This window comes from Eurosta solidaginis, chromosome X (genome assembly GCF_040869045.1).
Source record: "Eurosta solidaginis isolate ZX-2024a chromosome X, ASM4086904v1, whole genome shotgun sequence".
In the NCBI taxonomy this organism is placed as follows: domain Eukaryota; kingdom Metazoa; phylum Arthropoda; class Insecta; order Diptera; family Tephritidae; genus Eurosta; species Eurosta solidaginis.
In genome coordinates, this window is record NC_090324.1 from 132,837,323 (window position 1) to 132,860,917 (window position 23,595).

General features: G+C 37.0%; 1 protein-coding gene across 7 annotated transcripts in view; it reads left to right on the top strand.

Moving 5' to 3' along the window:
- The window catches only part of LOC137235415 (potassium voltage-gated channel protein Shal-like), a 1,011,987-nt gene that overhangs the window by 221,957 nt on the left and 766,435 nt on the right, over nt 1-23,595 (top strand). For all 7 annotated transcript variants that reach the window (XR_010947886.1, XR_010947885.1, XR_010947887.1 and 4 more), the window contains exon 2: nt 5,174-5,362. Coding sequence is in view for 4 of the 7 variants with exons in the window: in XM_067758390.1 (XP_067614491.1) it covers nt 5,174-5,362 (189 nt within the window). In the remaining 3 variants the exon portion in view is untranslated. The remainder of the gene's footprint in view (nt 1-5,173; nt 5,363-23,595) is intronic.

Consider the following 23,595-nt stretch of genomic DNA (forward strand, 5'->3'; position numbering starts at 1 on the left):
AAGGGACCGAAGTATGGGATACCAGTGGAAAACAAACGTTTTCCTCTTTTTCAATACATCGCCGATGGAGAGCATCTAATACAGACTATCAATGAGAAGGAGAAACAAGAGGAGGCGCGTACCAAGTTTGCGCTATTATTAAAAGAGTACACAAAAACAAACAACCAAAGTGCAGTAGATCGTGCAATAATAGACACAGTGGGGCAAACGCGGAAATTTTTAAATCAAAATAAAAACATTAAAATTTTAAGTTCTGATAAAGGAAATAAAACTGTAGCAATGGAAAAAGATGACTATGAAAATAAAATGACCAATATATTAAGCGACCTGACGACCTACAGAGTTCAAAGACAAGATCCCACATCGAAACTTCAAAGCAAAAATAATAGTCTGGTGGAAAAACTTTTTAAAATGGGAATTATTTCAAAGAAAGAAAAATTTAAACTGTCCACAACTACTGCATTGCCTCCAAGGATATATGGTCTCCCGAAAATACATAAAGAAGGAACCCCACTGAGACCAATATGCTCAGCCGTAGGATCACCTTCATATAGTTTATGCAAATTCATCACCAACATTTTAAGCAACATAACAGCGAACTCTGCATTTAATATCAAAAATACAATTGATTTTAAAGAGAGAATTAATAACACATTTATATGCGATGATGAAAAATTGGTTTGTTTCGATGTGGTCTCGCTGTTTCCGAGTATCCCAACACAGTTAGCACTCGAAATAATACAAAGCAAATGGCTGCTGATAAAAAACTACACGAAGATACCAAAACAAACATTTATGGAAATTGTAACATTCTGTATTGAAGAGAGCCGTTATTTCAAGTTCAACGACCAGGTATACACACAACTAAAGGGAATGCCTATGGGATCCCCGTTGTCCCCATTGATTGCGGACATAATATTGGAAGAACTTTTAACCACCACAATAAAAAAACTAGCACAGCCACCGAGATTGCTAACAAAGTACGTTGACGATCTGTTCGCGATTGTCCCCGAAAAAGAAGTGCATAACACATCGCTTTCAACACTTTTCATAAAAACATTAAATTTACATTAGAAATAGAGGAAGATGGAAAACTACCGTATCTAGACTCCATTGTGATAAAAAGAGGAAATCAGCTAAAGTTATCGTGGTATAAGAAGCAAATATCTTCAGGACGAATCATTAACTTCCATTCAAAACACCCGAAGTCAATGATAATGAATACAGCAATGTGCTGTATACAACGGATGCTGCGTATATCGGACGACACGTACCACAACGAGGTAATAAGAGAAGCGGAAAATATATTGGAGAGCAATGATTTCCCGAACAACATTATTAAAACATTAATTAAAAATGCAAAATCTAACAAAGGAATACAAAAATCAGAAAAACCTACCATTTTTAGATCCGTAACATATATACCGCGGTTATCAGAACGACTCGCAAAGTCTGATTGCTATGACGAAGAAAAAGTTAAAATTGCACATAAACCTAACAACACATTAAGGTGTTTCTTTAACAAAACAAAAGCAAAGATACCCGAAACCGAAAAAAGTAATGTCATATATAAAATCCCATGCGGCGGCAAAAACAACGAACCATGTAACAGCGTTTACGTAGGAACAACAAAATCAAAATTAAAAACCAGATTGTCGCAACACAAATCAGATTTAAAATATTGCCAACAGTCTAATAATCAAAAAACTGCACTAATGTCTCACTGTGCAGCTAGCGGCCATATACCGAGCTTCGAGAGCGCGAGCATTCTACAACAAGAGCAACACTACAATAAGCGATTTACATTGGAAATGCTACATATCGTAAAAACTCCAGAACACATTAGACTGAACTATAAAACTGACATTGACTATTCCGCTCACAACTATAAATATTTACTAACAAACAAACGACCAGTACCAAACTCCACGTCACGGCGGAAGGACGTGTAAAATAATGTATGTGATATTTTTATTCAATTTTATTGTAAAGTTTTTGGTTTTATTTATTAATAAAAAATTTTTTGTACGTTTGTAGTTCCCTGAGGACGGTTACCGTAGTGTAACCGAAATATATCGGAAAGAAAAAAACCTATGTGTTTTATTTAAAGAGACCTTGAGCCAGCAGAATCGCCAAATATTTGCAAGAACACAGGTCGCAAAAAATCCAATAGTATTACAAAGACGGAAGGCACGCCGTAAGCATAAAACAACAAAAATGGGGTATGCGAAAATTAAAGCCAACTACAAAAACTGTAAAGCGGTAATAAATAAATTCCAATCCATATCAAAAAAATTGGTTAAAATCAGGTCTAGTATAAAATTCTTGCTACAATGCAGGAAATCTAATCTTATTCCTAATTTTATAAGAAACTCTACTCAGTGTTAAAAATTATTTGTATTTGACCGATAAACACACTCCGACATAAACAGCATTTTAGACAAACATACACACAACTTCCATACAAAAATCTTAAATACACTTATCAAACACAAACACAACTTTTTGAAGATACAAAATCAGCGGTTAGAAAAAATAACAACAAAATTAAAAAAGCAACTCAGCCCAGATGACTTCAACACATTTATGGAAAGTGAGGAGAATGTTACAAAAAAAGTATCATCAACATTAAAAGGGAATCAAAATATGAGAAACTTCGAAGTGAACGCAATAATATTCTTACCAACAACAACCACGAAGATTGGTTTGTTAACAAAACAAAAGTGGACTTCCCACAAAACATTAAAGCGCTGTTGACAAAGGGACCGAAGTATGGGATACCAGTGGAAAACAAACGTTTTCCTCTTTTTCAATACATCGCCGATGGAGAGCATCTAATACAGACTATCAATGAGAAGGAGAAACAAGAGGAGGCGCGTACCAAGTTTGCGCTATTATTAAAAGAGTACACAAAAACAAACAACCAAAGTGCAGTAGATCGTGCAATAATAGACACAGTGGGGCAAACGCGGAAATTTTTAAATCAAAATAAAAACATTAAAATTTTAAGTTCTGATAAAGGAAATAAAACTGTAGCAATGGAAAAAGATGACTATGAAAATAAAATGACCAATATATTAAGCGACCTGACGACCTACAGAGTTCAAAGACAAGATCCCACATCGAAACTTCAAAGCAAAAATAATAGTCTGGTGGAAAAACTTTTTAAAATGGGAATTATTTCAAAGAAAGAAAAATTTAAACTGTCCACAACTACTGCATTGCCTCCAAGGATATATGGTCTCCCGAAAATACATAAAGAAGGAACCCCACTGAGACCAATATGCTCAGCCGTAGGATCACCTTCATATAGTTTATGCAAATTCATCACCAGCATTTTAAGCAACATAACAGCGAACTCTGCATTTAATATCAAAAATACAATTGATTTTAAAGAGAGAATTAATAACACATTTATATGCGATGATGAAAAATTGGTTTGTTTCGATGTGGTCTCGCTGTTTCCGAGTATCCCAACACAGTTAGCACTCGAAATAATACAAAGTAAATGGCTGCTGATAAAAAACTACACGAAGATACCAAAACAAACATTTATCGAAATTGTAACATTCTGTATTGAAGAGAGCCGTTATTTCAAGTTCAACGACCAGGTATACACACAACTAAAGGGAATGCCTATGGGATCCCCGTTGTCCCCATTGATTGCGGACATAATATTGGAAGAACTTTTAACCACCACAATAAAAAAACTAGCACAGCCACCGAGATTGCTAACAAAGTACGTTGACGATCTGTTCGCGATTGTCCCCGAAAAAGAAGTGCATAACACATCGCTTTCAACACTTTTCATAAAAACATTAAATTTACATTAGAAATAGAGGAAGATGGAAAACTACCGTATCTAGACTCCATTGTGATAAAAAGAGGAAATCAGCTAAAGTTATCGTGGTATAAGAAGCAAATATCTTCAGGACGAATCATTAACTTCCATTCAAAACACCCGAAGTCAATGATAATGAATACAGCAATGTGCTGTATACAACGGATGCTGCGTATATCGGACGACACGTACCACAACGAGGTAATAAGAGAAGCGGAAAATATATTGGAGAGCAATGATTTCCCGAACAACATTATTAAAACATTAATTAAAAATGCAAAATCTAACAAAGGAATACAAAAATCAGAAAAACCTACCATTTTTAGATCCGTAACATATATACCGCGGTTATCAGAACGACTCGCAAAGTCTGATTGCTATGACGAAGAAAAAGTTAAAATTGCACATAAACCTAACAACACATTAAGGTGTTTCTTTAACAAAACAAAAGCAAAGATACCCGAAACCGAAAAAAGTAATGTCATATATAAAATCCCATGCGGCGGCAAAAACAACGAACCATGTAACAGCGTTTACGTAGGAACAACAAAATCAAAATTAAAAACCAGATTGTCGCAACACAAATCAGATTTAAAATATTGCCAACAGTCTAATAATCAAAAAACTGCACTACTGTCTCACTGTGCAGCTAGCGGCCATATACCGAGCTTCGAGAGCTCGAGCATTCTACAACAAGAGCAACACTACAATAAGCGATTTACATTGGAAATGCTACATATCGTAAACACTCCAGAACCCATTAGACTGAACTATAAAACTGACATTGACCATTCCGCTCACAACTATAAATATTTACTAACAAACAAACGACCAGTACCAAACTCCACGTCACGGCGGAAGGACGTGTAAAATAATGTATGTGACATTTTTAATCAATTTTATTGTAAAGTTTTTGGTTTTATTTATTAATAAAAAATTTTTTGTACGTTTGTAGTTCCCTGAGGACGGTTACCGTAGTGTAACCGAAATATATCGGAAAGAAAAAAACCTATGTGTTTTATTTAAAGAGACCTTGAGCCAGCAGAATGCCAAATATTAGTAAATAAATATACAAAATAAACAGCAGCATTCGGTTACACCTAAACTTAGACTCCCTTCATTTTTTGGAAATAGTTTGTGTTTAAAATAAGCCTCAGTGGGATAAGAAAAGTAATTTACCTGAAGTGAACTGTACTATCGAAACTCATGAAATGGAATGCCATCCTTTTTATATCATTGGTTGATGCTGTCTGTGTCTGATCTTAGACTATTTATTCATTTTGCTTCTCTGTATCGTCAAGAATTTCAATTATTTCTGTTTACTTTTTACAGAAAGCCCGGTTGGCTCGAATACGAATTGCCAAAGCCTCATCCGGCGCAGCATTCGTTAGTAAGAAAAAAGCTGCAGAAGCTCGATGGGCAGCACAGGAATCTGGTATTGAACTGGACGATAGCTACCGAGACGAGGATATTTTTGAACTGCAGCATCATCATCTTTTGAGATGTCTTGAAAAAACAACCGTAAGTTTTCAATCGTATTGCAAATATTATTTAAGCTTATGTAACATAAAACTAAATAATAATGCCCATACTTGTGTATCTCATTCAATATTCTTACATATATAAGTGATGTCAATAATTTGCCCATTGATGAAGCTTTAAAGAAAACTCTTCAGAAATCCACTATTGTTAAGGTTAGGGTTAGGAGCAGTCGTCATCCTGGGAGTTAGAGATGGGTGGATGCGCCTTGAAGAATATAGGCTTTGTCGAGAAAGCTGGCCGATTGCTGCTGGAGTACATGGAGTAGATGGGTTAATACTTGTCTTTTAGCAGCACGGTGCAACGAATGCCCCCTTCGGACGGTTGCCATATGTAAGCACAGAACAATTATGAAGATGGCATCGGCCAAGCCATGAACTGCATTGGACCGATGTTGCGATCATAAAAATTCTTAGCTGGCATATGGAGCACATGGTATGGAGGATTAGGAGTTGATGACTCCTTCTTAAGCGAGCGCATGTGCCGGAAAAGGAGGGGTAGGACGGGGGTAACATCTGGTGCTCGGCATTGCTACTGTCCATGCGGCCGCGTTAGTTGGATGCGCCGTTTGGCGCGAACAACAGCGGAGAGTTGATGTGGCCTGCTGGGCAGCATTGCTGCTAGAAGTTGGCTGAGATACGCTTGAGAGTGAACCACTGGACGCTTGGACGAGAACAGCAGGGAGCCACAAAGGTTTTGTAGAAAATTGGTAGGCAACAAACGTTGTGTTCTAGCCCAGAGCAGCCCGAACGCTGTAACCATCTTTTACAAGTATGGCAGTTTGAGGTAAATCCTTTTCCGACATATGCACATTCAATGTTGTGGTTCACCACATTATATAAAGTACGCAACAAATTCAACGGGGCTTCACTGAAATGACAACCCTTGGTCGGGAAAAAATTCCAAGTCGTTCCAGGACCTAGTACCGGCTGCCATGGGAAGCAAGCGCTGCGAAATCTGTTGCAGAAACTACTTTAACATTGGACATGTTTTATGGCAATGATGCCATACTGTCATATTAATTGCCACTTTTTTCCGTGCTTTGAGATGAATTAAAAATTTTTTGATGATATATCGGCATACTGAATTGAAAGATCGCTGGTCCGAAACGAGCGCAAAGCCAACAATAATTTATTATCATTATTAGTGTTATGATACATTTTTTCTTAATTAAAAAAATCTTTTAAATTAGAAAAGAAGAAAGAAAAATGTAGACAACTTCCAAAGCTCGATTTAAAGATCCATTTCGGGTACTGCTAAATTCCTTCATCGGCAACGTTTAGGCCTGCTATAACCAAACGTTTATTGTTTCTGCCTTCATTTTTTCTACTTCTATCCCGTTTCTTGCACATTGATTTTCACAGCGCTGCAACATCTGTTGCAGAAACGATATGAACATTTGACTTGTTTTATGGCAATGATGCCATAGTGTCACATTTATTGACACGTTTTACCCGTGCTCTGGGATGTATTAACAATTTTTTGTTTATATATCGTCCTACTGATATGTAAGATCGCGGAATCGATCTTCAGGTCGTTGCATTTAGTTATGCACATAATTTTGTTACTGTGCATTGTAGAAATTTCATTGGAAAAACAGAACCACACCCGACACAAAAATCCTACATCCAAGACAGGAGTGAGTGTGGCTGTGGATATAATTTTGAGAGTGTAAATCAAGACGATTAGGAAGCCTACTAGGGTGCAGCAAGAGAATTTTGACCCTTTTCCACGACGTTTATGACCGAAGAAATCGCAGTATCAGTCCTAAAAAGTATAGGCACAAACTGCATATATGTACATTAAAATCCGTACATATATGTTTTACTTTTGCCCATCCATGCCTTTTCCATCCAAAAACCAGCAAAGACAAATCCCATCTCAGTAATCAATTGAAAGCGGACGGGATAAGCGGTATAAAAAATCGAGCCAAATAAATGCAGTGATTTCCTGTATAATGAACTCCAAAAGAAATAAAAGAAAATCAATTTAGTGAAGAGCAAGAATAAGTTTTGAAAAGTTAGGAAAATATTTAAAAATTAAAATCAAGTGAAAGGCTATATATTTTTGAAATTTATAAAGAAATATATATAGCCAAAGAGATATCGGAAACCAAATGGTCCGCAAAGCAGAACTTCCTGGATAATTTGTATTTTTATTATAATTGATTTCTGGAAAAACAACAACCGTTATCCAATCAAAGTTAATATACTCTGTGAGCTCTGCTCAAATGAGTATAAAAAATTTATGAATTAAACTACGGTAGTAGAGTTGAAACTGGTGAAAATAAAAAACACCCAGGAGACTTTGTACTTTGGAAACCTGCAAACGAAACTGACTATAAACTTTCAAGTCACTGGAATAGTCCATGGGGAGAGGGAAGACCAGGGTGGCATAAAGAATGTTCAGCAATGTCATATGCTTACCTTGGCAAAGATTTTGATATTCACGATGGCGGCATAGACTTGCAATTTCCTCGTCATGAGAATGAAATTGTGGAGAGTAAATCTGGATTTTCTGGGTCAACGTTTGCAAAATATTGGATAAACAACGGTTTTCTTACGGCAAATGCAGAGAAAATGAGCAAATCCTTATTTAATATAGTCAAAGTAAGGGATTTACTAGATAGTGGACTCAGGGGTGAAGTAACACGTTATGCACTGATCAAAACTCACTATAGAAAACCAGTTGATTGGACAGAAAATGTTATCTCTGAGTCGCAAGAAACTTCAAACAAGTTTTATCGGTTATTACGTAGTAAATGTATTGAGGAAAGAGTTGCAGAAATCTCTAAAGATTTTAAAGAGGCTTTGAAAAACGATTTAAACATTCCTGAAGCTGTAGCCATATTGCATGAAATGGCTACAGAAATCAATAAGACAAGTAATGAATGTGAGAAGCTCAAATTAACTAAGAACTTTGTTAAAAGCGCAAGGTTCATTGGTCTTCTTGAGTCAAGTTATTAAGAGCGGGTTGCAAGTGATGTATGTAAGTCATCAAGAAATAGAAAGGTTGATAGTCTTACGTAGCAAAATAAAGATTATGATACTACAGACAAAATAAGAGAACAATTAAAACAAATGGGGGTAGCAATTTCTGACAACGCAGTATCATAGCTTTTCTTACCCATACATCAAGGCTTTGTGCTTTATGCTATGTTATGCTTTGGGTCACATTACAATCCACTACTTATATTACTTTTTCGAGTATTGGGACCAAGCATTGGTGGAATAGGTAATTGGTATTTAGGTAGAATAACAATTTCTATTGGGAAGTCATACCATGAACTAGAAAGAAGGATAAAACACAAAAAATCATTAGTAATCTACTAATTTGTGCAGTTATGTTGCTTTCGTGGGTACCAGCACTTGGAAGTGTGATTCAAATTTTATCAGGATATTTTAAGTTAAACCTTTATATTTTGATCATCTTATCTAATTTTTTCCATTTGTTGTATCTAATATTTGCCATCTAACTAAACATTAATAAACAACTTTCCCTTCGATCATATCGAGTTAAATTTCTGCTTCAAACTATCTTTTAAAATGCTTTTATTAGTTTTTGTCATAATACAATCAAATACTCCTAATAACCTCTTAAGTAAGCTTGGGGTTAGCGAAGAGATAGGATTAACAGATACGTTATTGTTCTTATCATCACCATTTGCTTTGTAGTCTATCGGAATAATCCCCCTACTCTTCCCACCAGTCAGAAGTTTTACGATTACAGGAATTTTCAAGAAAGATTTATTAATTGAGTATGCTGGTATTACTTGTCCTTCAACTTGGAATTTATACTCCTTAATATCGAGCCTACCACTAGTGCTAATTCTCAATTCTGCTCCTTCAAGTCAAGTCTCTTCAATTTCAACAGTGCCATCTTTATATGAAAAAGGTGCATTACACTTATAAAAATGCACACCTTCGTTCTTGATGGAATTTACAATGCCAGGCAGTGAGGACATTGATAACAAAGTAGTAGGTAGTGGAGCATCTTTGATATAGAAATTGCTCACAGATAACATGCCATAATGTTCTCCATTTACTCTCTTAGAAGAAAGATAAAGGGATAATTTACCGTTTTTAACTGATTTACTAATACCAAAAGAACGCAAAAGCATATCTGAACTATCCGCATATACTTCTAGCCCTATCCCACTGTATTGGGATTGACTTCCACTGCAATCACCTTTAGCGCAAGTTACGTTAAGCTTAGCATTTTTTATGATAATGCCTTCTTTCATAATTATATTATCAACATTCATAGTAACTTCTATTTTGTTATATAATCGATTACTATATTTGCCAAATAAACCTAACACATCACTTAAGTTGATTTTCTCACCGTGAATAGTGTTTGTCTACACAAAGAAAATAGTATGCCGGTTCGACCTCACGGCAACTCGAAAAGTGGAAAGAACGAAACAAAGAAATGAAAACAACAGGAGTTAATAAAGTATAATATAAAGGTGTATAAGGTTATTGAAGAAAAAGAAACCGCATATACGAAGATATATGCGGTTGAAAAATCGATTTTCAAATTAAGAATATAATGAATATCAACAGATATAACAATTTCTAAGGTTTAATATTACCGAAAAGTACGTATTTTACCTTAGCTTCAAAATGCTGCTGTGGAACGCTGTCTCAACTGCTGTCGTAAGTACAAGACTATGCCTTTGTAGTTGAGCGCAGCGTTAACGAACCCTAACTACGAACCACAGGTAGATTTCCAACCACAGTGGAGCTTTGTGGCAAACAGCTGTGAATGAAGAAATACCAGTGGTTCCCAACTATTGAAGGCGTTTGGATCCAACATTGCCGCCGGCCTTGCAACACGTAGTGGTTGCAACAAACAACTTGAAGCTAAGCATTATATAAATTTCCAAACCAAAACTAAAATTCATTCAATCTAGTTCATGTTAGTATTTTATTAATTCATAATTGCTGCCCCGTAGGGGTTATAATGTAACGGCGACTTACTTAAATGCTTAATTACCAAGCTAGTGTAATTCATATATTAAGTTCAATACAATTTAATACTTAAACCGATGAGAAAATTTTAAGTTTACGAAACGCTACCCATTAGGGGGTCGCTGTGCCTGAAAGGACACCCGGGCCGGATAGGATCCACGCGAACGCGGAAGACGCGAAACGGTACCCATTAAGGGGTCGCTGTGCCTTAAAGGACACATGGGCCAGAAAGGACCTATCTGAACACGGAATTTTGGGATTTCGGATAGCCTGAATTAAAAGAGATGATAAACGCTAAAGGTTATTTTGGTAAAACAACTAACTTTACAATGGGGAGCGTTATCATTCCCTTTTGGGTGCGAATGTCGGCCACTCGAACTCTTTTATCAGTTCCATGGTATATATTGGTGACCCTACCCAAGCGCCATTCATTAGGTGGAAGATTTTCATGGTGAACTACAACTAGGTCATCGATGGCAATATCTTTTTGAGGGGACTTCCATTTATGACGTTTGTGAAGTTCCTTTAAATATTCCTCCTTCCAGCGAAGTGAATGTTGTTGACTAAGAGCCTTAAATTGTTGCCATCGGTTGATTAATGAGATTAGATTTGTTTCGATGGAGGGTTCCGGTGGGGTGAGTATTGGCCCACCAGTTAGAAAATGACCCGGAGTGAGAGCTGCACAATCAGCGGGGTCGTTGGAATTAGGTGATATCGGTCTTGAATTTAACAGGCTTCGATGCGACAAAGAAGGTTTTGAAATTCTTCAAAGCTGAGTTTCTGAGAAGCAGCGGTACGACGAAGATGGAATTTTAAACTTTTAACCCCTGCTTCCCAGAGACCACCCATACGAGGAGCGCCTGCCGGGATAAAATACCAGGAGACTTCTTGAAGGCTATATAGGTTGCACACATACTCTTGAGTTGTGGTAATGAATTTTTGAAAGTTTTTGAAGAACCGTAGATGCGCCTGCAAAGCTAGTTCCATTATCCGAAAAGATATTTTTTGGACAGCTTCTTCTAGCAATGAACCTTGAAAATACGCATAGAAAGGTTTCTGTTGAAAGATCGCTGGCAGCTTCTAAGTGAATCGCTTTCGTAGAAAAGCATACAAAAACACAAGCGTAAGCTTTAGTCATCTTGTAAGATCTTCCCGAAAGACTTTTAATGTCGAATGGACCGGCGAAATCTACACCTGTATTTTCAAAGGGTCTGGAAAGTACCGTCCGTTCATCCGGAAGAGGCGCCATAATTTGACATTGATTTTGTTTTCTGTGTATAACACATGGTTTACAATTATGAATAACGGTCTTTCGGAATCCAATATTGTTGGCACAGTAACCGAAATACCAATTGATTTCCGCCATGAAGGAGCCCTTATGAATAAGTTCTACCAACAACTTTGCAAAATAACAACTATAGGACAAAATAATCGGACGCTTTTCGTTTTCAGACAACATTTGCGAATTTGGCAGTCGGCCGTTGGCTCGAATTACACCAAGAATATCGAGGAATGGTTTAAGGAGAGAATTTTACTCTTTGACGATATTGCAGTTTTAGCGGTAAGATTCTTGTGTTCCTCTGGAAAGTGATTCATCTGGGGAAGTATTATGAGCCGAACTCGAATTTTAGAAATTTCTTCTCCTGAAATAATTAGAGAGGGGTAAGAATGAAACCGTCGGGTATATCGGTTAGTTCGATTGTAGAACCTAAACACATATGTTTTAAAATTTGACCAAATGTTTTTTATATCGGACCATGACTTGCTTTTTGTTCACTTGACGTGTCATTTAATTGTCCTAATTGTAGTTCTTTCGTGTATCGTGACTTGAAGTCGGTGAACGTCAGTAATTTGCACGCTAGTCTGTCTTATGTTAATTAGTCTGAATGTTGGATATATGAGACTGTAGACGAAAAACTTGATTTTTTAAATACAAATTTAACACAGTTATTTAATGAGCATGTACCCCTTAGAATTGTCAAAGCCTTAAATACATCTTGCCCCTGGTACAACAATGTAGTTAGGTCAGCAATAAAAACCAAAAATAGATTATATGCCAGATGGAGAAGCAAACATAATTATAAAATAAAAAATGGAAATAGAGTGTATTGCGATGCCAAACTTAGTCCGTCGTTACCGACAAGGGAACTCTGGAGCAATTTGAAAAGGCTGAATGTTCATGGTGAAGCACAGGAGGAATGTAAAATAGACCCCAATGTACTGAACATTTACTTAGCAAGTGCCAGTAGAGATATGCCCATTCCCCCAGCACAGACATTTGTAGAAAACCTTAGACCAAATGAAAATTTTCAATTTGAAGGAGTAACCGAGTCTGAGGTATTGAAATCCCTCACTATGGTTTAATCAAATGCTATAGGCAATGATGGGATACCTCTTAAATTTGTGAAGCTAGCATTGCCGTTTATTATAGGAACTCTGACTCATATAATAAATCACAGCTTCACAACTGCAGTTTTCCCAGCGGAATGGACAAAGCTGTCATAATACCTTTTCAAAAAAAGGGGAATGCCACGAGCGCAAGTGATTATAGACCGATAAGCATACTGCCAGCTTTTTCGAAAGTGTGTGAATCCTTAATGACAATGAAAATTTCTGCTTTTGTAAAACGGAATAAACTACTTTCCCCACTGCAATCTGGATTTCGGCCTTAACACAGCTGTTCTACAGCTATGATAAAAGTAATGGACGACATAAGGATGGAGTTCGACAAAGGACATCTTACACTCCTCTGCCTTTTAGACTTTTCGAAAGCATTTGATTTAGTGAACAATGATATTCTTTGCAAAAAACTCAAGTATTTTTTCGGGTTTTCTGATAGTGCTTTAAACCTTATGGTTAGCTACCTTGCTGGAAGAACTCAGAAAGTGACCTGCAGCTCTACGTCCTCTATGTCTAGTATCGTTACCTCTGGTGTACCGCAAGGATCTGTTCTTGTTCCCCTTTTATTTAGTCTCTTTGTCAATGATGTATTCTCTGTGTGTCAGCATGTACAGGTTCACGTTATGCTGACGACATACAAGTGTATGTTCCAGTCGTGTCGGTCTTGTTGAAGATTTGTGCTATAAAATTAATTGTTATCTGTCATCTATTTCACAATGGGCTACTGTTAATTGTCTTTGCTTGAATGCTGTTAAGTCATATGTGTTGCCTATAAGTAGCAGTGTAGTGCATGTAGAAGATATCCCAGAGTTGTATATTGGTAGCGCTGATTTAGTATTTACTGAAAAGCTTAACAATTTGGGATTTGTAGTAAACTCTACGATGACTTGCTCAGACCATATAAACAAAGTTGTAAGCAAAGTGTATATTGTTCTACGTAGATTACGAATGGCAGCTTCATTTACGCCTCTTGAGACGAGAAAGAAACTGGCACTTCAACTAATTCTACCCCACATCACCTATTTATTTATTTATTGTTTAAGCCTTTGGATTACAATCCTTACAGACTAGAATATAAAATTTACTTAAAAATATTAAGAACAATCTACTTATGGTTCCGTATGAATCCAACTACTTATAGAACTGAATACAATATTATCAAAAAATTTGCTTTGGGGAGCGACAAGTCCAAAGCAATTGTGCTACTCAGGGAGTTAAACTTACGAATAGCGCGATTTATAGGGGCATTATTAGCATAGTTGGTTCTAAAGTTATCATCATAGAAAGGATAAAAATTCCGGAGAGTGCGTTGCGGGACATTGAAATGAATCTTTTCCAACAAATATGGACAGTCAATGGACCCGTTAATAATGTCATACGTGAAGGATAAGCAAAGTATGGATCTACGACTTTCAAGAGACTTCAAACTTAAGAGCATAAGACGGGCCGAATAAGAAGGGATGGGTTCTGAGAAGTTTGAAGGCCGAAGGGCGTATTTCAGAAAAACCTTCTGTATTCTCTCAATTCTATTTATAGCTGTAAGACTACTTCGTCTCCAAATAAAAGCAGCATATTCTAAACGAGACCTGATAAAAGATGTATAGAGCGGTTTGATAGTATAGGGATCAGAAAATTTCGAGCTACTTGGAACTTATGTAATTTATATGGTTGGTAAAATAAAACTTAGTATCAAAGATAACGCCAAGGTCCTTAATCTCACTAACGGATTGAAGATCACAATTAGATATACTATATATTGTATTCAAAATGTTAACGGACTTAGACAAGGTCATTTGAAAACATTTAGACGTGTTCAAAAAGAGACGATATTTCTCACACCATAGATGAGCTTATTGATGTCGTTTTGTAACATCACGGCATCCTCTGGTGCCCTCATTATTGAAAATAACTTTAAATCATCAGCATACAGTAAACACTTAGCAAATGAAAAACAGCTCACAATATCATTAATGAATAAAACGAATAGTAAAGGAACTAAAATACTTCCCTGGGGAATACCAGATGTCGCTATAAAGGGACTGGAGGATACGCCGTCAATAGTAACAACGCAATGCCTGTTGCATAAGTAGGAACTTATCCACAGCAGAAATGAAGAATGAAACCCGATATGGCGCAATTTGTTAATTAAAACACTATGAGACACCCTATCGAAAGCTTTTGAAAAATCTGTGTAAATGCAGTCCCCCTGGAAACCTGCTGAAAAGGAGTCAATGCAGTATTCACTAAATACAGCTAGATTAGAAACTGTTGACCTATCAACGATGAATCCACGCTGATAGGGAGAAATGAGAGACTTAACAGCAAAGCTCAACTTTGCATTGACCGCATGTTCAAAAAGTTTTGAAATCGTAGATAGCTTGGATATAGGTCTATAGTTTCGGACATCATTCTTGTTACCGCTCTTGCAAACGGGCGTTATGGAAGTGAGCTTCCAATCATCAATGAAAGTCCCAGAAATAAGAGACTTATTGAATATCAGTCTCAATGGATTAAACAAAGCCGGACAATTTTTTAACAAGACGGGTGAAAAGCCGTCGACATCTGTTTGAGAGGAGGATTTAAGTTTATCAATGGCTTTACTTATATCCTCAGAAGAAAAGCAGAGAGCTCCAAAATTAAGGGAAGTGTTCTGATGGATTGAAAAATCATGCGGTTGATTGTTATCATCCAGAGTAAAATTTGATTTGAAAAAATCTGCAATTAAATTGGCTGCATCACTTGGGGTTTGTGCAGAATTGCCATCAAGGAAAACCCCTTTGGGCACGCTGGCACAAGATTTTTTAGACTTTATAAAGTTCCAAAAGGATTTGGGGTTAGATTTTATGTTAACCTCAGAATTGCCATCAAGGAAACCCCCTTTGGGCACGCTGGCACAAGATTTTTTAGACTTTATAAAGTTCCAAAAGGATTTGGGGTTGAAAAGCCGCCGACATCTGTTTGAGAGGAGGATTTAAGTTTATCAATGGCTTTACTTATATCCTCAGAAGAAAAACAGAGAGCTCCAAAATTAGGGGAAGTGTCCTGATTGATTGAAAAATCATACGGTTGATTGTTATCATCCAGAGTAAAATTTGATTTGAAAAAATCTGCAAATAAATTGGCTGCATCACTTGGGGTTTATGCAGAATTGCCATCAAGGAAAACCCCTTTGGGCACGCTGGCACAAGATTTTTTAGACTTTATAAAGTTCCAAAAGGATTTGAGGTTAGATCTTATGTTAACCTCAGAATTGCCATCAAGGAAAACCCCTTTGGGCACGCTGGCACAAGATTTTTTAGACTTTATAAAGTTCAAAAAGGATTTGGGGTTAGATTTTATGTTATTACCTCAAAATTGCGAATATAATTATTGTAGAGAGATCTATTCAAATTATTAAAAGTGCTTAAATAATGCCTAAATTTAGCAAAGAATGTGTGATTCTTGGTACATTTAAATTTTTTTAAGATATTTGTTCTTCAGGTTCCTCAGTTTACTTAAGTCCTTTGAGTACCACGGCAATTTGTAAGGTCTTTTCTTTCGTACCGGTATCGTATCCAAGCAGTGGTTGAACAAAATATTTTTAAAAACCGAAAAACTTTCCGAGGTGTTAAGACTCCCAAATAACTCCTCCCAATTTATTTCAAACAAGAAATTGTTAAAAGAGTCGAAATCACACAAGGAAAAGTTAAAAGTTAGTCTGTACTCAGAAGCATCTGGGCAAAAATAATAAAAATTAAATTTTATAATCAGAGGTATGTGATGCCTGTCCTTATGAGTAATTGGATTCACACACTCACTAACTTCGCAAAAAATGTTATCACTTACGAATATAAGATCTAGAAGCCTGTTAAGGGCATTGAAATATTCATTAATTTGACATAAATTAAGACTAAATACATTATCGATAAAGTACAATTCATGATTTGAAACAAGATTATTGGGAGTGAGACCATAGTTAGAAGAGGTATTCGACCAATGAATATTACAAAGGTTAAAGTCACCTAGCACGCAGAGATGATTATCGTTCAAGTTGTTTAGGGCCAAAGATACAATATTATCGGCATGTGCCATGTAAAGCTCAAATGTACTGCCGGGTTGCACGTACGACGCCAAAAGATATAGAGAGCCTTGCGTAGTAGACCCATTTATACAGATCCAAATCTCATCAAGCAAAGAGTCCCCATTATTGAGTGGGATTCTGAATGCATGCAATTGACACTTGACGGCAATTAGAACGCCACCGCCCCGGCGGCGACCAGTTTTTTCTGGGTCTTGATCTTTACGAAATACGTTAAATATATGCGAGTCAAAGAACTCACTATCAAAAAAGCTAATATTAAGCCACGTCTCGCGAAAACGAAGATGTCATAATCCATATGCGTACTGAAATTGTGCACAATATGAGACTTGGTTCTCACGCCGGATAAGTTTTGGAAATAAATTTTTAGTCCACTTTTATTGTTTGCAGGCTGGAGTGTACTCCTTGCTACGCTTTTTGTGTTGTGGTTTTTGTTGAGCCTTCCGAAAAAACTGACCGCTACGTTTGTCGACCAAATATCAGAACACAACAGGGTCTCGTAAGAAGACTCAGGAACTCTCAATTTGAAATTAACTCTATGGAGAGTTGATTCTGAGATATTTCTTTTTACCAGCTTAGAGCATGATAAGGAATATTTACCTAAATTAATTTGTTTAGCCACATAATCTCTTATATTATCTTCAGATACAGTCGGAGAAAAAGAAGCTAACTGTAGCCATTTATACCGTGCCGCAACAACAAGGTCGGTGCAAGAATTTGTAACCCTTACACGTATTTGTTTCTTTTTATTCACAGTATTATTATTATTACTAAGCCGTTTTTCTGGCTCCTTCGCCCAATGTCCATAATCAGCATTAACAACAGGCGCAGCTAAAACAGAAGAATATGTGTGCCGGCAATAGCATTTACTTTGCGGGCATCAACATTAGCATCAATATTAGCACCAACTTCTGGCATCGACGACACAATGCATGAAGTCAACGAACTAGTATCAGTGCAGGCACTAGCAGTTGACTTAACAGCAGAAACGTTCATTGAAACAGGTGAGAGAGCAGCATCGGAAGAAACAACTATTGGCGCAGACTAGCAGTTGACTTAACAGCAGAAACGTTCGTTGAAACAGGTGAGAGAGCAGCATCGGAAGAAACAACTATTGGCGCAGATGTCACAGTACATGGTGTAGTTGTAACGCAAGCAGCAGCACTTACAATAGGAATTTCGGCAATAGTAATAGAGAGCGAAGGAGATGGAGCATGTTGTATAGAATTCAATGAAGAAGGGCAATTGCCTTCAATATTATCTTTGAGCGTAACGTTGTTACTAAAAAGTTTGCCGGCAACCTCAATAGAGTTACGCAGGCTTTTTACTTCATTATTAAAACCAGCAATGGTATCATCTCTTTCAGTTAAATTGCTCTGTACTGAGAGAAGCGCCAAATTCATTTTTTCAATTTCCACCGCCTGTTTGTTGTTATCTTTTTTTAGTGCACTAACCAAGCTATACACACGGGCATTCTCGGCGCGAAGAGATGAAATCACGTTAAACAAAGCTTCTAATGTAAATTGTTGTTTGTTAACATTAACAGTCGATTTATCACATTTCTTTATAGCCTCATCGGGCTTCGGATTTAGAGAGTTCGGAGCACAAGAAGCCGATTTACAGATACTACCACTCACAGAATTTGTTGATTTCTCACCAGCAGTTGGTGGGGGAAGTGAGCGCAGGGAGTTGCGACGCTGAGTTGTGCATATTTTGCAAAAAAAAACGTTGCTCAGAATTCTGCAGAAATTCGACATCTGTCTGTCGGATACCAACATATTGAGTGTGGAAAAAATCATTACACTTAGCGCACAGCGTTTTCGGTTGATTTCTATCAACCTTCTGTCCGCACACACAGGTAATTGCAATTCACATATGTGTATAATTATGTAAAGGATATTTAATTTAATTCCCAATTTTTGAGAATTTACAGGAAAATAAAAGAGTCACAAGAGTCAAAAAGGATTTGGGGTTAGATTTTATGTTATTACCTCAAAATTGCGAATATAATTATTGTAGAGAGATCTATTCAAATTATTAAAAGTGCTTAAATAATGCCTAAATTTAGCAAAGAATGTGTGATTCTTGGTACATTTAAATTTTTTTAAGATATTTGTTCTTCAGGTTCCTCAGTTGACTTAAGTCCTTTGAGTACCACGGCAATTTGTAAGGTCTTTTCTTTCGTACCGGAATCGTATCCAAGCAGTGGTTGAACAAAATATTTTTAAAAACCGAAAAACTTTCCGAGGTGTTAAGACTCCCAAATAACTCCTCCCAATTTATTTCAAACAAGAAATTGTTAAAAGAGTCGAAATCACACAAGGAAAAGTTAAAAGTTAGTCTGTACTCAGAAGCATCTGGGCAAAAATAATAAAAATTAAATTTTATAATCAGAGGTATGTGATGCCTGTCCTTATGAGTAATTGGATTCACACACTCACTAACTTCGCAAAAAATGTTATCACTTACGAATATAAGATCTAGAAGCCTGTTAAGGGCATTGAAATATTCATTAATTTGACATAAATTAAGACTAAATACATTATCGATAAAGTACAATTCATGATTTGAAACAAGATTATTGGGAGTGAGACCATAGTTAGAAGAGGTATTCGACCAATGAATATTACAAAGGTTAAAGTCACCTAGCACGCAGAGATGATTATCGTTCAAGTTGTTTAGGGCCAAAGATACAATATTATCGGCATGTGCCATGTAAAGCTCAAATGTACTGCCGGGTTGCACGTACGACGCCAAAAGATATAGAGAGCCTTGCGTAGTAGACCCATTTATACAGATCCAAATCTCATCAAGCAAAGAGTCCCCATTATTGAGTGGGATTCTGAATGCATGCAATTGACACTTGACGGCAATTAGAACGCCACCGCCCCGGCGGCGACCAGTTTTTTCTGGGTCTTGATCTTTACGAAATACGTTAAATATATGCGAGTCAAAGAACTCACTATCAAAAAAGCTAATATTAAGCCACGTCTCGACGAAAACGAAGATGTCATAATCCATATGCGTACTGAAATTGTGCACAATATGAGACTTGGTTCTCATGCCGGATAAGTTTTGGAAATAAATTTTTAGTCCACTTTTATTGTTTGCAGGCTGGAGTGTACTCCTTGCTACGCTTTTTGTGTTGTGGTTTTTGTTGAGCCTTCCGAAAAAACTGACCGCTACGTTTGTCGACCAAATATCAGAACACAACAGTTTCTCGTAAGAAGACTCAGGAACTCTCAATTTGAAATTAACTCTATGGAGAGTTGATTCTGAGATATTTCTTTTTACCAGCTTAGAGCATGATAAGGAATATTTACCTAAATTAATTTGTTTAGCCACATAATCTCTGATATTATCTTCAGATACAGTCGGAGAAAAAGAAGCTAACTGTAGCCATTTATACCGTGCCGCAACAACAAGGTCGGTGCAAGAATTTGTAACCCTTACACGTATTTGTTTCTTTTTATTCACAGTATTATTATTATTACTAAGCCGTTTTTCTGGCTCCTTCGCCCAATGTCCATAATCAGCATTAACAACAGGCGCAGCTAAAACAGAAGAATATGTGTGCCGGCAATAGCATTTACTTTGCGGGCATCAACATTTGCATCAACATTAGCACCAACTTCTGGCATCGACGACACAATGCATGAAGTCAACGAACTAGTATCAGTGCAGGCACTAGCAGTTGACTTAACAGCAGAAACGTTCATTGAAACAGGTGAGAGAGCAGCATCGGAAGAAACAACTATTGGCGCAGACTAGCAGTTGACTTAACAGCAGAAACGTTCGTTGAAACAGGTGAGAGAGCAGCATCGGAAGAAACAACTATTGGCGCAGATGTCACAGTACATGGTGTAGTTGTAACGCAAGCAGCAGCACTTACAATAGGAATTTCGGCAATAGTAATAGAGAGCGAAGGAGATGGAGCATGTTGTATAGAATTCAATGAAGAAGGGCAATTGCCTTCAATATTATCTTTGAGCGTAACGTTGTTACTAAAAAGTTTGCCGGCAACCTCAGTAGAGTTACGCAGGCTTTTTACTTCATTATTAAAACCAGCAATGGTATCATCTCTTTCAGTTAAATTGCTCTGTACTGAGAGAAGCGCCAAATTCATTTTTTCAATTTCCACCGCCTGTTTGTTGTTATCTTTTTTTAGTGCACTAACCAAGCTATACACACGGGCATTCTCGGCGCGAAGAGATGAAATCACGTTAAACAAAGCTTCTAATGTATATTGTTGTTTGTTAACATTATCAGTCGATTTATCACATTTCTTTATAGCCTCATCGGGCTTCGGATTTAGAGAGTTCGGAGCACAAGAAGCCGATTTACAGATACTACCACTCACAGAATTTGTTGATTTCTCACCAGCAGTTGGTGGGGGAAGTGAGCGCAGGGAGTTGCGACGCTGAGTTGTGCATATTTTGCAAAAAAAACGTTGCTCAGAATTCTGCAGAAATTCGACATCTGTCTGTCGGATACCAACACATTGAGTGTGGAAAAAATCATTACACTTAGCGCACAGCGTTTTCGGTTGATTTCTATCAACCTTCTGTCCGCACACACAGGTAATTGCAATTCACATATGTGTATAATTATGTAAAGGATATTTAATTTAATTCCCAATTTTTGAGAATTTACAGGAAAATAAAAGAGTCACAAGAGTCAAAAAGGATTTGGGGTTAGATTTTATGTTATTACCTCAAAATTGCGAATATAATTATTGTAGAGAGATCTATTCAAATTATTAAAAGTGCTTAAATAATGCCTAAATTTAGCAAAGAATGTGTGATTCTTGGTACATTTAAATTTTTTTAAGATATTTGTTCTTCAGGTTCCTCAGTTGACTTAAGTCCTTTGAGTACCACGGCAATTTGTAAGGTCTTTTCTTTCGTACCGGAATCGTATCCAAGCAGTGGTTGAACAAAATATTTTTAAAAACCGAAAAACTTTCCGAGGTGTTAAGACTCCCAAATAACTCCTCCCAATTTATTTCAAACAAGAAATTGTTAAAAGAGTCGAAATCACACAAGGAAAAGTTAAAAGTTAGTCTGTACTCAGAAGCATCTGGGCAAAAATAATAAAAATTAAATTTTATAATCAGAGGTATGTGATGCCTGTCCTTATGAGTAATTGGATTCACACACTCACTAACTTCGCAAAAAATGTTATCACTTACGAATATAAGATCTAGAAGCCTGTTAAGGGCATTGAAATATTCATTAATTTGACATAAATTAAGACTAAATACATTATCGATAAAGTACAATTCATGATTTGAAACAAGATTATTGGGAGTGAGACCATAGTTAGAAGAGGTATTCGACCAATGAATATTACAAAGGTTAAAGTCACCTAGCACGCAGAGATGATTATCGTTCAAGTTGTTTAGGGCCAAAGATACAATATTATCGGCATGTGCCATGTAAAGCTCAAATGTACTGCCGGGTTGCACGTACGACGCCAAAAGATATAGAGAGCCTTGCGTAGTAGACCCATTTATACAGATCCAAATCTCATCAAGCAAAGAGTCCCCATTATTGAGTGGGATTCTGAATGCATGCAATTGACACTTGACGGCAATTAGAACGCCACCGCCCCGGCGGCGACCAGTTTTTTCTGGGTCTTGATCTTTACGAAATACGTTAAATATATGCGAGTCAAAGAACTCACTATCAAAAAAGCTAATATTAAGCCACGTCTCGACGAAAACGAAGATGTCATAATCCATATGCGTACTGAAATTGTGCACAATATGAGACTTGGTTCTCATGCCGGATAAGTTTTGGAAATAAATTTTTAGTCCACTTTTATTGTTTGCAGGCTGGAGTGTACTCCTTGCTACGCTTTTTGTGTTGTGGTTTTTGTTGAGCCTTCCGAAAAAACTGACCGCTACGTTTGTCGACCAAATATCAGAACACAACAGTTTCTCGTAAGAAGACTCAGGAACTCTCAATTTGAAATTAACTCTATGGAGAGTTGATTCTGAGATATTTCTTTTTACCAGCTTAGAGCATGATAAGGAATATTTACCTAAATTAATTTGTTTAGCCACATAATCTCTGATATTATCTTCAGATACAGTCGGAGAAAAAGAAGCTAACTGTAGCCATTTATACCGTGCCGCAACAACAAGGTCGGTGCAAGAATTTGTAACCCTTACACGTATTTGTTTCTTTTTATTCACAGTATTATTATTATTACTAAGCCGTTTTTCTGGCTCCTTCGCCCAATGTCCATAATCAGCATTAACAACAGGCGCAGCTAAAACAGAAGAATATGTGTGCCGGCAATAGCATTTACTTTGCGGGCATCAACATTAGCATCAACATTAGCACCAACTTCTGGCATCGACGACACAATGCATGAAGTCAACGAACTAGTATCAGTGCAGGCACTAGCAGTTGACTTAACAGCAGAAACGTTCATTGAAACAGGTGAGAGAGCAGCATCGGAAGAAACAACTATTGGCGCAGACTAGCAGTTGACTTAACAGCAGAAACGTTCGTTGAAACAGGTGAGAGAGCAGCATCGGAAGAAACAACTATTGGCGCAGATATCACAGTACATGGTGTAGTTGTAACGCAAGCAGCAGCACTTACAATAGGAATTTCGGCAATAGTAATAGAGAGCGAAGGAGATGGAGCATGTTGTATAGAATTCAATGAAGAAGGGCAATTGCCTTCAATATTATCTTTGAGCGTAACGTTGTTACTAAAAAGTTTGCCGGCAACCTCAGTAGAGTTACGCAG